Raw genomic sequence first — 20,134 nt, 5'->3', positions numbered from 1 at the left:
ACTAGCAAATGAAAATCATTTGAGAATGTTGCCGCATGGAAAATTTAGACAAAAATTTGCTTCAGCTGGTTAAAACAAACAATACTGCCTATACTTGTTCATACAGAAAAGTTATACGCTTGCGTGTGGTGGTGGTAAAACAGTATAAAGACGAAAAATAAATTTTGTTTGTATGAGTAAGCCAGCTGAAAACAGCTGAAGCAAATTCATACATGAATTTCACTGACAGCCGCTGTGTGTAATGTCGAAAATTCAGCAACTACGACAAGAATCAATAGGGCATGGGACGACGTTCTAGTTTGCCGGGTAAACGTTACCCTGAAAACTACAAAAGTGTCATATTCAAATGAAGAAAATTTACAGACAAGTGGTAAAAACGTCAACAAGTTCCATGCCCCATACCCTTTCAACATTGTTTATTGAAAAAGGCTCATAGATCTTATTTATCTCACCAACAATTTACATTCCCAATTGACTAATTAGTACCGAAAAATTGCAGCCCTTCCACTCACTTTCTGTTTCATTCACACAACATGTCGTCTTAAAGCGTTTCTTTGATGTCTTTAATACTTACCCCAGTATATACCATTCGAGAGAATCGAAATCCCTCTAATTTATGCATGCCTTAAAGACATGAAGAGTGATCCGAACTTTGTAGTTGGTTTTGCGATTGCAGTTCTCGGAATTAACAGGTGGGTAACGAATCTCCTAGGAATTAACATGTGGACAAAGAAGCTGCCTAGAGTGTTAGTTAGGGGCTGTACATAAATAACGTTCACTTAAGCAGGGAGAATGTGTTTCGAAAAGGTTTTGATGTCCACAATCCATCTGAATAATGAGTACCTTACCATCTTACTAACTAAAATCATCATCGTGTCCACCGTACCAGGATTTCCAATACTTACAAACGTTTTGCGATGTCAATACTTAACTGACCGCTACGAGATGTGTGCAGTTAACCATTTTTTGTTGTTACTGACCTTTCACAAGACAGACACTTAATATGAAATCTTTTACTTCATTCGGTGTGATATACCTTTTTCTATATAAAAGCACACTTTGCATAGGTCACCTCTTATTTTTGTCGTTGCTGTCAATTACATATGATTAGAAAATTATCAAAGCTACTAAGTAAATGTTGTTAAGTGTTACTTCAAAGACACAGTAGTCAAATTAGCGACGTGAGAATATTTTCTCTCGTTTAAAGTTCATTTAAAGTTACGCGATGGTTTCATAAAACAACAATTAAAGATAATCTAACTTACTGAACTGTGTTATACATTGGATGACATAAAACTAAAACGACCACAACAAAAAAATCTTTATTTTGCGGCATATCCCCCATCAACGGGAAGCAAAACACCAGTAATAAACGACGCCGAATCGCTTGCTAGATACGCAATTGCTTCAGATGTGTCTGCTGGCTCACCAATCCGTCCAATTGGGTGCATAGTTTTACCTGCTTCAAACGTTTTCGCTGCTTCTACGGCACTCATTCCAGCTTTTTCTAAGATTGGCGTTCGTATCATCGCTGGGTTTATCGAGTTCACACGAATTCCCATTGGCGCTAAGTCAAGGGCAACACATTTTGTAAATTGGTCTAGTGCTGCCTTAGATACACAATAACTTAAATTTCCTGTAAACGCTTTCAGTCCAGCAATACTTGAGACATTCACAATGTTTCCTTTCGTTTTTTCCAGGTGTGGTACAGCCAAACTCGTTAATATTGCGACCGATCTTAAGTTAGTGTTGAAAACGTTATCCAAATGAGAGATGCTGAAGTTTTTCATGCTATTGACTTGGTAGATTCCTGCATTGTTTATCAACACATCTAATTTTCCGAAATGGTTTACTGTTTCGCCTATTATTCGTTCCCCGTCTTTGGTAACATCAGCTGGGATTACTAACGGCCGCTCCAACGAACCAGATTGTTGAATTTCTTCGGCCACACTTTTGAGCAGTTTCTCATTTCGAGCGACAAGACACACTTTTCCTCCCAACCTAGCGAAATGCTTAGCAGCATCAGCTCCTATTCCACTGCTTGCACCGGTTACTATTATGACTTTTTTAGCGAAATTCATATTCGGAAAGAATTGGCAGGTTTAACGTCGCGTAAAATAAAAAGAAAATCACTGCCACAGTCAGCCCCATCCACCAGTCTTATAAGAAAGGAATTTGTTAGGGTGTAGCGTTTCGGTAAGAGACTTTTTATGCAACATAAACATCAGGAAGTTAACGAATGGGATGATAATGATAACGAGAGCAGCTAGATTTATCAGCTCTAAAAGCGTGGTCATTTCAGTCCACTGAATTTTTGAATATTCGGGAAAAAAATTCGGAATCTTTTCACGTTTCTTAGAATTAAAATTCTTTAAACTCACCCATCACATACGGCTATTCATCTGTTATCGATAAACGAGTAACGACGACAAAAAAATGACAATCTCAGGTTAATATAGTCCTTTATATGGTGGAATGCATGTTAAAAAAAATTGAAGTACAAGATTTGAAATCAACAGATTAAAAATACTTTGATTGATGGAAGTTATAGACCCGATAATAATGCTAATGCTTGCCGTCTGTAACAGGTTAAGTTGGGGAACAAACTAAACTAAAATTTTGGCCAATTTCACATTTCATGGAGGAAAAAATCACCTTACAAATGTGAAACGTTCAGTGATTTTATCATAAGCAATAGCACGGCAGAGTAAAAGTAACCCAGGCAGGAGCAGGTTTACTTTTACTCTGCCGTGGCAATAGTCATAGAAACGAATTTTGAAACTCAGCTGTCGGTCTTGAAACAAATCTTCTCACTAAAACCGCTACACCCTAATTGGTCAGGCCACCACAAGCCTTTTATCTTATCTACATCAACTGAAATTAAAAGCGTTAGATTTCGAAAGATTATTCATTTCGATACTTTTTTCGCTTACAATTTCACCAGCTGGATAGTGTTCTTACTTATATGTGTTGATATCGTCAGCATGATACTGTTATGAATATTCTTATAATCCGCTTTTATGTGTGAGGAATGAATGCAACATTTGAAACATTTTAATATAAAACAGTTGTTAAGCAAGACCTAAGCAAGGTTTTTTTTTTAATTTCAATTGAATTTTTGCAGTTACAGTTAACTGCTGTTGAAAGAAAGCAGCTAAGAAGTTAAATAATTTCATCAGTAGATACACAAATATCCACTGATCATCATCTCTGTCTGTTAATCAAACATAATATTCCCAAATATCGGCCAACAACGGTACTGGACAGGTACTCGACAGGTAAAGTGTTAATCATATTTAGAATTTTTGCTGAGAAAAAAGAACCTACAAAAAACGAAAACCAACTGCGTTGCTTAGTGTCTGTTTTCACACAGCCAAATGTCCCGGCTTAAGAGTTAAATCTATATTGGGATTTGATAATTTTGAGACAGAATATTTTTTCTGGGCTTTACTAATAATCCCCTCACGAATTATTTTACTTCAAAGCAGTCAATTTTACCTTAGTTTATTCAATGGAATGATATTCAAAACAATTTTGATAAATATTTACAAGTGGTAATCTCTTTCATTATATCCTCGCACTATCACCTTTTATCAGTTATTTTAAAATATTTAGTAAAACAACACTGAAGTAAAACTATTTCACACTGTACGTTGTAAAATGTCAAAGAATAAAATTTTATTTTTCGAAAGTGTTCTCTGTTTAAACAAATCAATTCGGCCAGTATTAGAGCAATCGATTGAGATCGGTGCTAAGTATCCTAACGAAAAACATTTTTGGGTCTAGCGAATTAAATGATAAACCATAGCATCTGCTATGGATAAACATAATTTAGCAGCACGACTATCAGGCAACCCATCTGTTAACTTTAATATCCCTGATATTATGGGAAACGGGACACATGGAATCATTAAATCTGTTAATTCTGATGTTTAAATGATTCTTTGGCGTTTCATAAACTAAATCTTTTACTTCACTAAATTAAACATGTATTTTTCTATATAAAGCATTCGTTATCGCTTATTTTTGACGTCCTTGTCTATAACAGATGACCAGCCGTTTCCAAATAGCATAGGCACAAATGTGGGGTATTCTGGCACAACTCAACTTTTACTCTTGAGTTGAGATATCCTTTGTTATCAAAACTCAACTCAACACAATTCTTTTGTTACCACAACTCAATTCAAGCCAGCCTTTTTGTTACCTCAACTAAATTCAACACATTTCAATTGGGCTCAATTCAACGCAATTGAGTTGAGTTGAGATGAATTGCGTTGAGTTGAGTTGAAGACCTGAATTCATCCTTATATAAATTGTGATGTGAGGAAGGTATTTGTCTGATCTTACTGCCTTGCTACTTGTACAAATTATGTAAGGAACGTGTTCGTCTAATCCTACTGATCCTTGTTACAAATTGTATAAGGCGAAATTAGGGAATGCAATCCCGGACCGTTTTTGGAATCCCGGGATTCGGGATTGAGAAACTCAGTACCGGTACCAGTACCGGGATTTCCGGTACTGAAAAGATATGGATTAGATATCAGTAAAAGAAATTATTTTCATTTTATTCTCATTTTTTTAAGTTTGTTAATGGTACAGTGCTTACACACAGTGACATACGTATCGAAATTCTTTTGTTCTGAATATCAAATTTGACACTAGGGCAAAATCAATTCGATATTTACGTCGCTGTGTGAAGGCCGGGTAATAACTTTAATTTATTATTGTAACAGGGTAGATGTCACCAATTTTCTCTTTGGAAAAATGATCTTAGAACGCGCAATGCACTCAACGTGTCATCGTTCAATCTTGAACGTATAGGTTTCGGGACTTGTTGTCGTCGCAATCGCAAATTTTTGATCTTTGTCATTTAAAAATTAATTGATTTGTTAGGAAATTAAAATTTTTAAGCACGCTGCCTATGAAAATATAAATCGTGAGAAGTGACAGAAGACCGACCTGCCGACAGCGTCAATAATTGACAGTTTTGTGAAATATCGCCTAAATCCACAATATATTTTCCTACGCAAGTAACAACAAGCCGAAATAGCACATTTCGTCACGAGTGATGAAAAGTTGAATTTTTCACGACTAGTCGTAAGCTTACGACGTGTACCGAAACATTCAGCTTTCATCACGAGTCACGAACGACGATTTTTGTGCCTGAGGATCATAATGAGATGAAACTCAAAAACAGTAAGAATCATATCAAATCATATCAGAGGCCGGAAAAACTACTTTTCCGGCTGCAAATGTAATGCGGAGGCCGGAAAAGTTACTTTCCCGGCCGCAAATATCAGTCCAGAAAAATAGCACTTTTTGACTCTAAAGTGCGTGTCGAAAACCATCGAATTATGATCCTCAGGCGCGAAAATGCATGTTCAGATTCAACGTTCGTTGGTTTGATGAGCAGCAGACACTCATGTGCTTTTTATAGATCTTTTCAGTTGACCACCGGCAGTACGAAATTTGTGTGCAAACTAAACACGGCCAACTTCGCAAAGAGGGACAGTTTTTAAAATATTTTTTCAGAAAACATAGAAAATGCTAATGGAAAATTGAATTGAACACTTTTAGTAACCGTGAAATGTTTTCATTTGAAGTAAAGGAAAATAAAAGCGTTGAATTGCTTGAAAAATGTCTAAAATTTGCAGGAATTGAAATAATATTCCGCTTTTGCGAGGTTAACTATGATTAGTTTGAGCACAAAATCCTCAAAGTAATCCACTGCACTGTGCTGTGCTGTCCTCAGTTTCTCAAACCGAGGAGAACTATAAAAGGAGGCTGCGGTTTAGTTGCCCTCATTCTCAAACAAACTCAACTACTATAATAAAGATTGTATGTAAACCCTTATTGACAAATTTTAGCTAGCCATCGTAGTTTTAAAAATGTGTTTGCAAATAATACGACATGAGAGAAAAAAGTCAAGTAATCCTATATTTTAATGTTTATCTTATATTGCTATAGGAGTTTGAATCATACAAGTTGATCGATATCAAAATTTTGTTAAAAAGAACTGAATTTTAAATTTCGGTACTAATCTCGGGATTTTTTGATCAATACCGGGATTCGGGATTGAGATTTTCCGGTACTGGTACCGGGATTGGTACCGGGATTGCATTCCCTAGGCGAAATGCAGAACCTACTGAATTCATCTATATAAAAATTATGCAAGGAAGGTGTTCACATTTTTGATGTGGTTGTGGCAGAATATCCCACGTAGGCACAGCACGCACAGCACTTTGCAACAATGACAGTTACAATTGTTTCAACCACGGCAGAGGCGGCAGAGTTAAACCAGCAGCACTTGATTTGACTAGAGACCTGAATTAGTAGTAGGCTAGTAGTAGCCTTATATTTTAGGTATGTCTCTGTTCATTTGCGTTCATTTTCCTAGATTGTATTTTTGTTTGACATTCGAAAAATAAACGGATCCTGCCTAATTTTACTCAGCCGTGCTTAAAACATTTTGGTAGGATTGCACAGTTTTCTATTTATTTTTCGTATGGACAAAGTCAATACTGTCAATGTCAATTGCATGAAAATTTCGTATCTCGAGATCTAACAAAAATTTAAACGGAGTCGGTGGTTCGAAATTTGGTCAGGGCAGAATTTTTATTTACGGGTGATGGTTCAGATGTTCAGAAGGAGTGGTGAAAAGTAAATTCATTTCACCACTAGTGACGAAAAGCATATATGAAAATCCATTTCACCACTAGTGGTGAAACGTAAAACATAGAAAACCAGAGAAAAAAAAGACCCTCTTCGATCGCCACCCAAATCACACATGAAAAAGTTCAGTTTTCGCAGCGCAGTTGCAGAAATGAATGTAAGATGCGTTGCAGATGCGTCAATTGAATTTGAATTTGAGTTTGCTTCAACTGTTTTACCAGCTGATCCACTCATACTTATACCAACATACTGCTCATACGCCTTTTCATGGGCTATGTGCTTCATAATAATAGTTCATCATCAACTGAGCAGTGCGAATATATTTGAGGAGGAGCTGGTAATACAGTTGAAGTAAGCCGAGATACAAATTCAACTAACATTAACTGTATTAAAAGAAAACTGCAAAAAGTGTGTTTTTTTCCAATAAGACATCGTCCTATTCACCTCTGTTTATTTTTGTAATAATTATAGTGACAACATTATTGAACAAATTTACCAATATGTACAATTTTTCTTAATAGTTTTTTTTTTTGTTTTGCTTTAAAAGTAATAACCAACGAGGGAAAATGTTTTTCATTTTTTGTCATTATTTCGTTTAAAAAAGTGGGTTTTGTTTAATCATCATAATATTGTAATTAGTACCTAAAATATTCACTTATTTATGTACGGGTGTCTTTATTCACTTAAATCTTCTTTTCGTCGTCCGTCTCTTCATTACTTATTGAATAATGATTATCATTGTTTCATTTTCTTAATATTTTTTTTTCAGTTTTTAAAAATCTTCATTTTACACAATTTTTTTTTTATTGAAGCAATTATGCATTTTAACATGGTTGTTGTGTATAATATTGTAATTTATATAATTAATTTTCATTTTTTTTCATTTTTTCTTATTTAATAAAATGTTTTATTAGAGGGAGAAATTCTTTTGTTTTGTTTATAAAAAAAAATTTTCAGAGAGTCGAGTGAGTGGTTTTAATATTTTGTTTTGTTGTCATTTTGTTTTTAAATTTTGAGATTCGTTGTTGGTAGAATTGTAGTATAATTAAATGTCGGTTCTGCAATTTATGCGTTGCCTTTAAAATTTTTCATTTGTCATAAAGTTATATCTTACACAAATTACCCGGTTTAAATTAGCCCGGGGTTTTTGAATTTCTTTAAGTAATTAAGTTTCTATACAAAAATTTTATACAATCCATTTACAATTACATTTCTGGGGTTTTTCCTGGTAAATAGAAATTTGTTTAAAATACAAAACCTTGGATACGTGTACGTATAGAATATTTTCATAAATTCCACCTCTAAATCCATATTTAATAATTGGAAACGGGAAATTTATTGAAATACAGAAATTAGTTGAAATCTGAGTGGTGGGGACAATTTACTGGTTGCCTTTGTCTTCACGTTGAAAGAGACATAAATCCATTGATAATGGAAACGGAATGGAATTTAAATTAAATGTACCAACAAAAGGTCAGTGTTAGGTACAGGTATTCCTTTATGATCGTTCATTCCTGCTGAGCGTTCACTTAGGTTGACGAAAAACATTCCACTTTGTCATTTTTGCTTGAAAAGAAAAGCAGATTCAAAATGAATTTTCAATTATAGTAAGGTGTGAAACCATGGCGGAAACACATACAAGAGTTTATGACGACTGTCTCTATAAGAATGTGTGCCATGTAATGTAGAGGCATGGTAACCGGCTTGCTTCCTCTCGGTTAGTATAGAAAGCATCTCCTGTTGAACCAAATTGATCGTAATTATGGATCTGAACATCCCAAACAGAATACATTTTTAACCATTAAAAATTCAACATTTTGTGCGGATGTCAATTGACCCATGAAAAAATTACTTCTTATTTCATCCTGAGTTATCTGGCAGATTTTTATTTGCTAAGGTCGCCTAAAGAAGTGCCGAAATAAAGAAAACCACGGCTTTCGACACGTGTGGCATTGAACATCTCTTACATCATTACATCACTATATAGCCAATTTCTTCTGTTGTCCTTATCACACCACCTTCAACTTTGAAGGATAAGTTAGGAAGTATTAAAGCTCTGTCCGAGGTTATATAACACTTCCACATGCATTCCTAGCCTATCAACATCGCTTCCATAACAATAACTAACCAGTAAACTAACCTTCAACGTAAGTTGAAGTTGAAACGAACCTTTTATGTTTCGGTTCACGCTCGGTATAGTTCTTTGAAAGAGGAATGTAGAGCTTTGGCCTTGGAAGTATTTTTCTCAGTATTTTGCAGTGAAATAATGCTACTATTTGAGAGAGAGAGAGAGAGAGAGAGGGGAGAGTTACTTGCTTAACTTTTCACGTATCATTACGCACATCATTAGGAATCTATTGATTTGGTGTAACTGTTTTCAACAGAATGGAAAAAAATCTTTTACTTCCTTTGTGTTGACACGAATTTTGCTATATGAATCGACGTTGTCGATAACAGATGATATAGCCGTCTGTAAAAATTAGGGTATTACCTTCAATCTCAAACAGTTTTTGTTTTGTTTTTAATTAAAGTTCAGGGTTCAGGCATCCATTTTGTAATTATTATTTTTTTTACTTTACTCATTCTTAATTCTAAAATCACATTTTATCGATTCACAATATAATTTGTATGAGAATTGTTTTACGCTAAGATATTTATTTTGCTAAAATTACATTTTCCTTTCTCAATTTTGAAATAATTGTGGATTTCGCAGTTCGGGTTTAATCATTCTGGGTCTCGAGATTCTATAGCAGTCGGTATCCAATGAATTTATTTAATTGATATCGTATAGATGGACTTTCTAATAGTGTTGTATTTCTGCGCCATCGACTTGATTTTAAGATCGTACAATGACATTCGGGGCGAGTGTGTTTACCAAAACATCAATAGTTCAATGAGAGAATTAACTGGAAAGATTCGAATCCTACAAACATCATTGGAAATCTGCAATTTTACAACTTTTTCTGGAAAGCGCACAGATTTAACAAAATGTCGTGAAGCTGATGCCGTGATTACATAATCGTACAAATATACCTTAAAGGGGCTTTGATTTTCTTGACGCATTACCGTAGTAATCGATCTGATCTGTCATTTATTTTATTGCCTGTCCCATGTCCCATGCAAAAGTTAACCATTCCACGTCACCATTCCACGATCTGTTGCATGAAGAATATTTTCGATTCATTTTAGGTGAAATCCTTTGTGATAATCAACGTAATTCATTAGTCGAGGAAACGACCTTTTTATACTTGCAAAATCAATCGTGTGTTTTTGAACAACGACGGTTTTTGGCACTCGGATCTGTTATACAAACTTTACACTTGGCCAAGAGACAGTCACCAAGAAGCTTGTTACATCGTGTAATGAATGGAATCCAATGTCTACTACACTTATAGAGTGTTGTATCCCAACTATGCAATCAATACTAACTAAGGACAAATCAAATCATTAAATCTGTTACTTCATTTGGTTAAATTAAAAATCTATGACTTCAATGTTTTTACGATACGTTTTAATATTATGATACAAAACTAGACAGAGCATATCTCCTATTACTGTCGTCGTTGTCGAGAGCAGATGACGACTAGCCGTTCTAAAAGGTCCATCATTTATACAATTGTGCCTTTTTGAGGCATGCAAATAATGTTTTTTCAAACAAAAGTTTTTGAAAATCATTTTCTGCTCATATATTCATCGCTGATTTGTTCAGCCCAGGTTCTCAGTAACCTAATTTGTGGTGGAAACATTTCCCGACATAAATTTGCATATCTGTCAACCGTAGTGCAATCCAACTAAAGTCAATGAATGTACAAACCAGGTATGGTCTGTCCATAGAAGCTGGAGGAAATAGCGATTTCATATAAAGAAACTCACCTCTCAATGATTTTCATACAAACGTTGACATTACCTATAGAGCATACTTTCATTGACTAAAGGGATACGATATGACAATCACAATCGATTTCATCAAACAAAAGTCGTCACTGCATCAACTCAACTCTGACTTACCACCGATAATCCGCTGTGAAGATTCTCGTGACCCATCATTTTGTTTTAATTGTTTTAATTTTTTGGTGATTTTGCTATGTTTTGCTTAAAAATTACAACACTCTTTTGTCCGTTGTGTATTGCTTCTTACCCTCGGTTATCTCTCTTATCCTATACAAAAAAAAGGTTTTTTTTCTGTGTGTGTTTTTGTTTATACATTTTTTTTTTGTTTAATTCACAACCCCGGATTTTATTTCTCATAAATACCTTACACAAAAGAGACCTAATCCATTTCTCATTATAATTAAATTCATTTTTAACATTAACTAATTAGTACAATTGTCCTCTCCTTTCGTTTCTGTTGACCATTTTCCTCTCCGTCTTCAACTACATCCTATACTCGTCTTACCTTCACTAAAATTTAATTTTTTCGCTGTAAAAAAATTTAATTTTTGTATACAATCAGCTCATCGTGATAACGTCTGCTGCCCGACTTCAGCTATACCGAAGTCTCCAATTCTTGTCAACAGAAACTGTCCTTCGGCTGTGAGTCTAAATACAGCGGAGGTAACGAATGATGCGGTACCGGATGATGGCCGTAGGCACCGTTCAGATCGCCCGGATTGTGAGTGTGGAAATTTGATTTTTCCACTCGTTTACGTCGAGCACATGCAGCTAGTCCAGCGGCCAGTGACAGCAGTATGGTTACTGATGCTACAACCAATCCGACGTGTAACGGTGACAGTGGTGGCGGAGCGAAGCACACCTGTAAAATAGAAGGATATGCATGGACCGTGGTTTTTATTGTGTTCATGCGAAGTTGTGTCGTCACAGTGTTTCATCACTGCTATGTTTCTGTTCATTTCTATATGTGCACAGAAAAGACAACAGCAAAATAACAACATTTTACGGACGACTGGTTATACTGGTCATATGCTCAACGTCTGCGAAAGATTATACAGAAAAACTGGAAACTGGTAAAGATGTATTTTGTTCCTAAATCACTGTATATTGATGTTTCGAATTATATACAAAATGTTTAGAGGTGAACGCAGCGCTAGTTGTATTTAAATTTCACAGACGGGGAGCGCATATCACGAGTAGAATTATCAAATCTGTTATCTATTTTGGATCAAGTATTATCAACAGATTGACACAACATCTTTTGCTTCATTATCTGTCATCGTTGTCGGTAGCAGATGAATTGGTTCTACAATTTCATTTTGGCGTTTCGGTTCCTTAGGTCATTCTACAGTTCAGACACAAAAGAGCTGGAGCAAAAAATTTTCGTTTTAAATAGTATAATGACTACGTGTGCAGCAGACGCAACTTCACAAAAAAGACCGTTCTAAAATTTTGATAAATTTCCAACAATTGATCAAATGATATTACCTCCTTATCCTCATCCTGCCCGGACGGGCAATTAATTTTCCCATCACACCACAATTTCGGTGAGATACATGCCTGCAATTCGGTGCATTTATGTGGACAGTCTGTGTCGGGGAATATTTCCATCCAAGAGAATTTGTAATCGAACGCTTCAACGCCCGGCCTATACGGTGATCGAAATTCAATGACCAAATTTTTCGATAGTTCAACGGGATTGAATTGATTAACACTGTCCCATCCGTCGGAAAATGCCACCACATCCGGACCGGATGGACAGAGATCACGAGAATTTTTCGGATTATTCGTTGAGTAGATTGTTATACGCGAATCTGTGGGACACGGTGCCATGGAATGTAATAATTGTGGCACCCAAAAGCCTGTGAAATGACACAACTTTAGTAATTTTAGCCTTAGGAAAAGAAGGAACAGGCATTTACGCACCTTTGAGCATTAGCACCAAGTATCCATTCTCTGTTTCTGGTTCCAACAGCCAAGGTTGGATGACAGAGGTGCATGTCGACGGACCCAAATGAGCTTCACCGCTAATGCCTTTCAGACGTCTTTCCTCCCAGTTCGTTTGACAGCTTTCTTTCACAAACTCATAACGTCCCTCGAAGTAAAAGTCTCGAAAGTCTTGATCAATTTCCATTTCGAGAGTGGTGAATTTCGCTTCAATGGTATTAGCTGCCATCGGAGCCAGAGTTAATGAACCCGAAATGTCTGCACAGAGACAATCTCTGGGTAACGGTGTAACATCGGGCCATGGTACTTCACCGATTCGTAGATCGGACACAGCTCCTCCCAAACTATTACAATGGAATCGACCCGCTTTGTTTTGTACATTTGTACATGCTCGTCCACCGAAACGAGCTCTCGTAATTGTCAGTCTGAAAGATTGAGTAATCAAGACCGTGTGACTTCCTACAAAAGGGCGAATCGACAACTGGCATACCTCACTGTCTCGTACGAGCTTGCCTCGAATCGAATTGTGCAAGATATATTCGTCGCACCACCTCGTCCAAACATGAACACATTAGATGGCGATCGAAATATTCCTCTAGATGCCACATTCGATCTGAAATTTAAAATAAAAATAAATTTGATATTTGAAAAGGAAATGAGATTACAGTTGCAATGAAGTCTAGAAACAATTTTACAATCGAAAGACAATTATTGCTATGGTTATGGAATCTATTACTTGGATTGATGAAAGTAATTTGGACAGATTGAAAAAAAATCTTTCACTTCATTTGTTTAAACATTTCGAAATTTAATCAACATTTTGCCTTAGGTCAACCAACAAATTGTATTGGCGGCCCCAGTTTACTCTACCTAAAATTTATATCTAACTACTACACCCTGTCTGTATAAAAATCTGTAGTAAAGGTTACAATACAAATACAAATTGCTTGTTGAGAGTCTGATTCTCTAACAATATTTTTTTGTGATGTGAATTCACTGCCATCCTCAGCTCAAGTAGCAATGAATTGTAAATAAGAACTCGACCTATCTGCGTCGGTGGTTTTTTTCTTCCTAGTCGAAAACACTTTTTTTTTGCTTCGTGTCATAAATCTGAGTTATTATAAAGAAAATGGATATGGATAGTAACGGTAGAAGCAGAAAAAACGAGAATTATGACATGATATAAACGTGAAGACATCTGATTTTATATAGACTTTGGATGTTAGCGTTATTGATGGAAAGGTTGACTGTTCTCACTTAAGTTTAAGACATCGCTTTTAAGAAAATTTTACAGTTTCAAGCATTGTCTGATTACGAACACGAACATACTAGTACTGGACTGAAATTGATAATTCTCGTTGATGACGAGAAAAAATAAGCGATGAGCTGTAGTAACATATCTTTTGATCGTATGATACTTGCTTGCCGCTTATTTGCAAAGAAACGTAGAATTTCCACCATACATACATGAAGATGCAACGGATTGGTTGTAGCTTAGAAATAACTACATTTATGTTCTTGAGGAGTATCGCTACAAAAAGAATATCGCAGCTCTTTTAAATCCATTTTCATAGTTTCACAGTATTTAAATCCTGTCTTAAGTCTATAGCTACATCAACGAGTCTATTAATTCCACTCTGATGTGGTAATATGTAGTATCATCATTCAGCTTTGTAATGCACAACATCTAATTGCAGAGGTTGGGGTTGTTGTTATGACGTTAATCCATAAATCTATTCAATTTTGGAAAACAAATTATTAGGAACCCATGTAAATTAACATAAACAATGTTCAGCTCAGTGTCATAGATTGGATCTCATACGGAATTAATTAAACGACAACTTGATGGAAAGTGTCCCATAGGCCAAAATAATAATTTAACACCTGTAGTGAGTCGAAATGCCATCTATGCACATTCACAAAATACATATTGTTCGTCGTTTAATGTTTATGCGTCAAAGGTGTGTTATCAAATTTATACAGTTAGAGACGATTGATTGAAGCGCTCAGATGGTTAGCTGCCTTAACCTTGCAGAAGAGTTAATTGCGATATAAAATATTATTTTTGTTACTTGTTTCGTCTACTGTCTGATAATACGAAATCTTTTACTTCACATATTTAACAGTCATTTTGCTATATAAGTAAACGCTTCCTAATTGCCCATTGCTTATTTTTGAAGTCGTAGTCGTCAACAGATGATTATATTTTAGGAAGAGACTATTGGCACCTGGAAAAATTTAAACTTGTTATGTACACAATCCTAGGGAATTCAATTTTTTACGAATGTACCGTAATGGCGGTTTGTTCGATCCTGAGAAATTCATCGTTTTACGAAATGTAACGTAAAGCCTTTACGTTACATTTCTCGATAGGATGAATTCCCTAAGATCGAACAAACTACCTTAACGTTACATTTCGTAAAGGGATTAATTCTCTAGGATCGAAGGAATAAGAGGAATAATTCACTAGTATCGAACAACCCGTCTTTACGTTACATTTCGTAAAAGGACAAATTCCCTAAGATCAAACAAAGTACCTTTACGTTACATTAAAGGATTATTTCTCTAGGATCGAACAATCCGTCTTTACGTTAAATTTTGTAAAAGGTCGAATTCCCTTAGATCGAACAAGTACCTTTACGTTACATTTCGTAAAAAGATGGATTCCCTAGTATTGTGTACAAAACAAGTTGTAAAAAATGTGCTGGACGTGTTCCACGGCATCATTCTGTAAACGAAACAATCCGAAGAGGTTTGGTTTCCGCAAGAGTTCCCGCTATGCTAGAACCACCAGGAGTTGTTCGGGAAGATGGAAAACACCCTGATGGACTTACTCTGATTCCATGGTCCGTCGGTAAATGTCTGTTGTGGTATGCAACAATTCGTGACACAGTTGCTAAATCATACCTAAGTCACACTTCAAGAAATGTGGGCTGGGTTGCAAATACAGCAGAAGAAAAGAAGATATCGTTGTATGGACCACTGTTACCTCAATATTTTTTCGTTCCGCTTGGTTTCGAAACCCTAGGACCTTGGGGTGAACACGCTAAGCCATTTGTTAACGTGAAAAAAATTACGAGCGCAACGAACGAAAAAAGATCGACACTATACTTAAAACAAAGAATAAGTATAGACATACAACGTGGCAATGCAGCATCAGTTATTGGAACATTGCCATCAACACATGCCCTGGATGAGGTTTATTACCTCATTTCTAAACAAAAATTGTAAATTTTATCAATAAATATCTAATTAAAATATTAAAAAAAGTTGTATTTTCAAAATATCCAGATCTTTTATTCAAATTTTAATTTTTCCGGGTGCCAATAGTCTCCTTATACTGTGGCTAATTGAAGCAAATTTGTATCAAAAGTTATTTTTGTAAGATTTGCCAGAAATTGCCAGAAATGCCAAAGTCCACGTCCTCAAGTTTCTTTCGAAAATTTTATGAAAGTTCTGTTGCTACAACTTCGAAGGGACTAATCTCAAACTTTTTGGTACGGCACTGAGCCGAATTTTTCTTTAACTTCATAGAACCAAACCTTTCATTTGTAGAGCCCGTCTTAAAAATGAGGATAAATTGAATGCAAAAAAAATGTCATTTTCACTGAAATCACAGCAGAATAAAGTAAACCAGGCAGGAGCGGCTCAACGTCAAATGGGGGACACTGGATGAAAATGAACTCAAATGAACACTGACTTAAATTGTAAAATTTTATTCGCAAAAAATATAGGGCTACAAGATTATTCAGATCCCTGGTCAAATCAGCGCTACTGCCTGTCATGCTGAAATTCATATTTTTTTTTCTTTATCGAGCAAATTCTGCAGGCATAACGACCTCTAAATTGAGGCTAAGAATACTGCTAATTAATCCGATAAAATACTCTATTTTTAGGTCAAGTAGTATTCCTTTGAAGATATTGTTCATTGTTAGCGTTTCCAAGTACTTTTTACGTAGCTATACCATAAAGGAAGTCAAGTACATTTATTTATACATCGATTGTATAACATAATTGCGATAATATATTTCCGGCATAAATAGGGTATGTGAATTGTGAATGTGACTATAAAACAAGCGAATTTCCATTACAAAAATATAATCAGCCATTATTACGTAATGTGGTTATTGTCGCGGTTACCTATTCTCTGTACATTTATTTCTTTCCGAGGGAAAAAACTCCTATTGTTTCCACTAAAATTTCTCCCGCAAATTTTCCACAATTCTTCATCAACAAGCAATTAAAATTCTAATTTTGTTGTGAAAAGTTGCCACATAACGCCCGACCATATATTGATTTATGTATTTAATCACGATAGCTGCATGTGAATGGGATTACGTAGAGGACAAAGTAGTCCATTTTTAGACTGTATACTTTTCAAAAATCTCTTAAACACGTGTCACATTATTGCTCATTCTATGATGGTGATGATTATGAGCCGCTGGATGAATCAATTGAGGTCTGTGTGGTTGTTATAATAATATTTTCTCTTTGGCATTCAATGGATGAGGGGATGATTTCTGTTTGAAAATTTGCATCAACGTCAATAAAGCTTTCCACTCAAAGTGGATTTGTGTGGTTTTAATTGAGATGAAAAATATTATGGTGAAGGGAGCTGACAGCATAAATAGAAACATCAAAATTCTTTGAAAGTTAATCTGGAGTTAAGCAGTGACTTCATTAATAAATTGACGACATATTCATATATTTTCTCATTGGATCTTTCCGTATCGGAACCTTTCACAAATGAGGAGCAGACAACTAGTATAATGAAAGAATTTATTTGTTTATTGTGGTTAATGAATGGAAAATCTAGCAGTTCATTTCTATATTTTGCTATATAATGACAACATTAGATCGTGGTTTGATAACCGTGACACCTCTCAAGACTTGAGACTCAACTTCCGGATTTGTTAGAACTTAGAACTTTTACTGTTTACTGTTAGAACGATTATTGATATCATAAAGTACAGAAAAACTTAATTCAAAGGAATACATTGCAAAGAATAGCGATACTGCGACTTTCGTTTACGGTACCGTAATCGGTACCTAATATTTTAAAGATTGGATTAGGATTTTATTTCAATGTACTTTTAGTAAATTGTTGATTTTTTTAAAGTAAATATTATTGGGGATCTGTAATTTGACTGAATCTTAGAGAGAAATTCAGTTCTCAGATATTTTGCAGTATAACTGGAGCGTGATAGGCAATAGCCAAATTAATGTGTGTTAAAGTCAAGCTCTCTTTATCAAACACTAGAAAATAGTTTGAACAAATATGAGTTTGTTAATAGTTATTTATCTACCAAGGTAGGTATGAAGGTATTTTTTCGCACTAGATGTCGATTGTCGATCCGAGGCGAAGCCGAGGTCGACAAGACGTCGTGTGCGAAAAAATACCGGCATACCTACCGTGGCAGATACAACGTTTTTCGCAATTTCGGGCCATAATCACCTTTCCAATGCAAAATATTACCAAAATTTCTACCAAACATTCACATGCAAACATGAATTCATTTGAATGATCAAGCAACCTGTTCTATATACACATTGCAATGTGATGTATAGAGACGCGTTAAATAAAATCAAGTAGTCAATGCTTAGTATGTACGCTTCAACAATACGTTCTGTATAATTGTGTGACTCTGTAGCCGAATGGCTATGGTCGTTGCTTGGTGTTTGGAAGAATTTTGGTGTTGGATGTTCAAATCCTGGTCTGTGCAAAGTTTTTATTTATAAAATTTAGTCTTTCTTAAAGGTACTGAGCTATGTAGCGTGCGAAAAAAATGTGAAAAAGCCCCAGTGCGAAAAAATAATCAAAAACGCACTGTGAAATAAATACCTTCAAAACGACATTAAATGGATGCATGGAAAGGTGATGATTATGGACCGGAATTGCGAAAAGACATATTTGACATTTAGTAAAGACTTATAAAAAGCTTTTTGACATTTAGCAAAGCCTCAAGCCAGTGCTTCCCCCACTTAATTTGGTATATGTTAACTACTCAAACTAAGTAAGAAATTTAATGATGATAATCGTCATACGTCCGCGGTTTGTAAAAAGGTTGATGCAAACATTTGGTGAATGAGAATAACTATTGTACACCCTTTAGAAACCTTAAAAAACATGATGTATTGCGCTACACGATACACAATTCGTACAATCGGAAGATTTTTTTTTTCATCTGTAAAAAAGCGTAGAACATGGAAACCGATAAATTTCTTTCCTACTTTCTGAATAGATTTTCTTTTTTCGCTTCTTTTTTTACTTATAAACAGCATTATGCTCTAAGGATCTCACTCCGTATAAAGCAACAAACAGTAAAAGTATTAGTTTAATACAAATGTAGATCTTCACATAGGTTTCTTAGAAACCATTTTCAAAACCAACACACAAAAAAAACGAACGAAAATAAGATTATGCAAATAAGCCGATATACCCAGAGAAAAAAGCGTAATGTATGTAAAATTTTTCCTTTATACAAGAATGGTCAACTCACACCCTCCCGACCATCAAAGGCAGGAGAAAAAAATTTATTCAATTCTTTTTATCACTCAAGGACATTTAAATGGTTTTTAGCCTCTTTATCCTTAATAGTCGTTCTTCCGCACACATTCTCTATGGCAATACTATTATGTGGCATCCCCTCTTTTGATATGAAGACATAATTTATTATTTTGGGTACTAACCGTTACAGTACTTAATTATTTATGTTTGGGTTTGTTAGTTTTTCCACACATAAATATGGCTAACATGTATAAAGGTAGCTTAGGCACAATACTAGCGCTAAAGAAAGACCGAACGGGGAAAAAAATTGTTCTAAATGAACATATTATAGTAACATGACTAAACAATTTATATTATTTAATAGGGCATGTGGGCGATAATTTATTGTTATAACTGTGGAAATATTAATGTTAATTTCAGTTGGTTTTTGTTTATGTGTACATATAGGGATGCGGAATGAATTGAACAAAGTCGATGCCGAGTCAATGCAGCTTTTCAGATAAAATTTATTTTTTATTGTGTTGTGTGTATAATAATAACGCCAGCAATAATCAATATTTGCAATTAAAATTATTGATATTTTTAATGCAAATAATAGCTGCCATTAAATGTAAATAAATTTATGGGATCATTGAAAGTACAAACATTTTGCTTTTGTCCGAATGGCCAAAAATATTTGCGATTTACAGTTGTTCAAATAAATCAAGTGACCGATAGAAATGTAACTACAGCAATTTAAAGAACCGGAATTGCAGGCTGTTTAGCTATAGTGAGTGTTTAAGCCTCAATGTACAGTTAGAGGCACTTAAATTTCAGCATGAATTTTCTTCATCTGTTTGGCGGGCGTGTCGCAGCTTCAAAAGTAAAAACAGTTTTGATTGTATGTGTGGATCAGCTGAAAAAACAGCTTATGCACTTTGATGCTGAAATGAAAAAATCCTTTAACGAAAACCATACTTTTCCCGAGGGGTGACTCACTTCCATTTAATCCATTTAATCAAAAAAAAAAAAAAAATTCAGAGTTCCCACGGCTTAGGAAGGCTCCTAAAATTAGGAATTTTAGGAAATTTTCAAGGCAATTTTAGGAGTATTTTAGGAGATTTGGAAGGTAATTTT

General features: G+C 35.1%; 2 protein-coding genes across 2 annotated transcripts in view; both read right to left on the bottom strand.

Moving 5' to 3' along the window:
• Positions 1-1,301: 1,301 nt before the first annotated feature.
• LOC119071954 (17-beta-hydroxysteroid dehydrogenase 14-like) lies at positions 1,302-2,150 on the bottom strand. Its single transcript, XM_037177084.1, has one exon. The coding sequence runs from the start codon at positions 2,079-2,081 to the stop codon at positions 1,323-1,325; it is 759 nt and encodes a 252-aa protein (XP_037032979.1). The 5' UTR covers positions 2,082-2,150; the 3' UTR covers positions 1,302-1,322.
• Positions 2,151-7,367: 5,217 nt separating this feature from the next.
• LOC119071883 overlaps positions 7,368-20,134 on the bottom strand; it is a 148,760-nt gene continuing 135,993 nt past the window's right edge. The window contains exons 12-15 of the mRNA XM_037176982.1: positions 13,001-13,123; positions 12,490-12,935; positions 12,052-12,425; positions 7,368-11,425 (exon numbers count right to left, since the gene is read on the bottom strand). Of these exons, the coding sequence (XP_037032877.1) occupies positions 11,183-11,425; positions 12,052-12,425; positions 12,490-12,935; positions 13,001-13,123 (1,186 nt within the window). The 3' untranslated portion in view covers positions 7,368-11,182. The remainder of the gene's footprint in view (positions 11,426-12,051; positions 12,426-12,489; positions 12,936-13,000; positions 13,124-20,134) is intronic.

This window comes from Bradysia coprophila (genome assembly GCF_014529535.1).
Source record: "Bradysia coprophila strain Holo2 chromosome IV unlocalized genomic scaffold, BU_Bcop_v1 contig_5, whole genome shotgun sequence".
Taxonomy (NCBI): Eukaryota; Metazoa; Arthropoda; class Insecta; order Diptera; family Sciaridae; genus Bradysia; species Bradysia coprophila.
The sequence above is the reverse complement of the archived record's forward strand: the minus strand, read 5'-3'. Positions and strand labels throughout refer to the sequence as shown.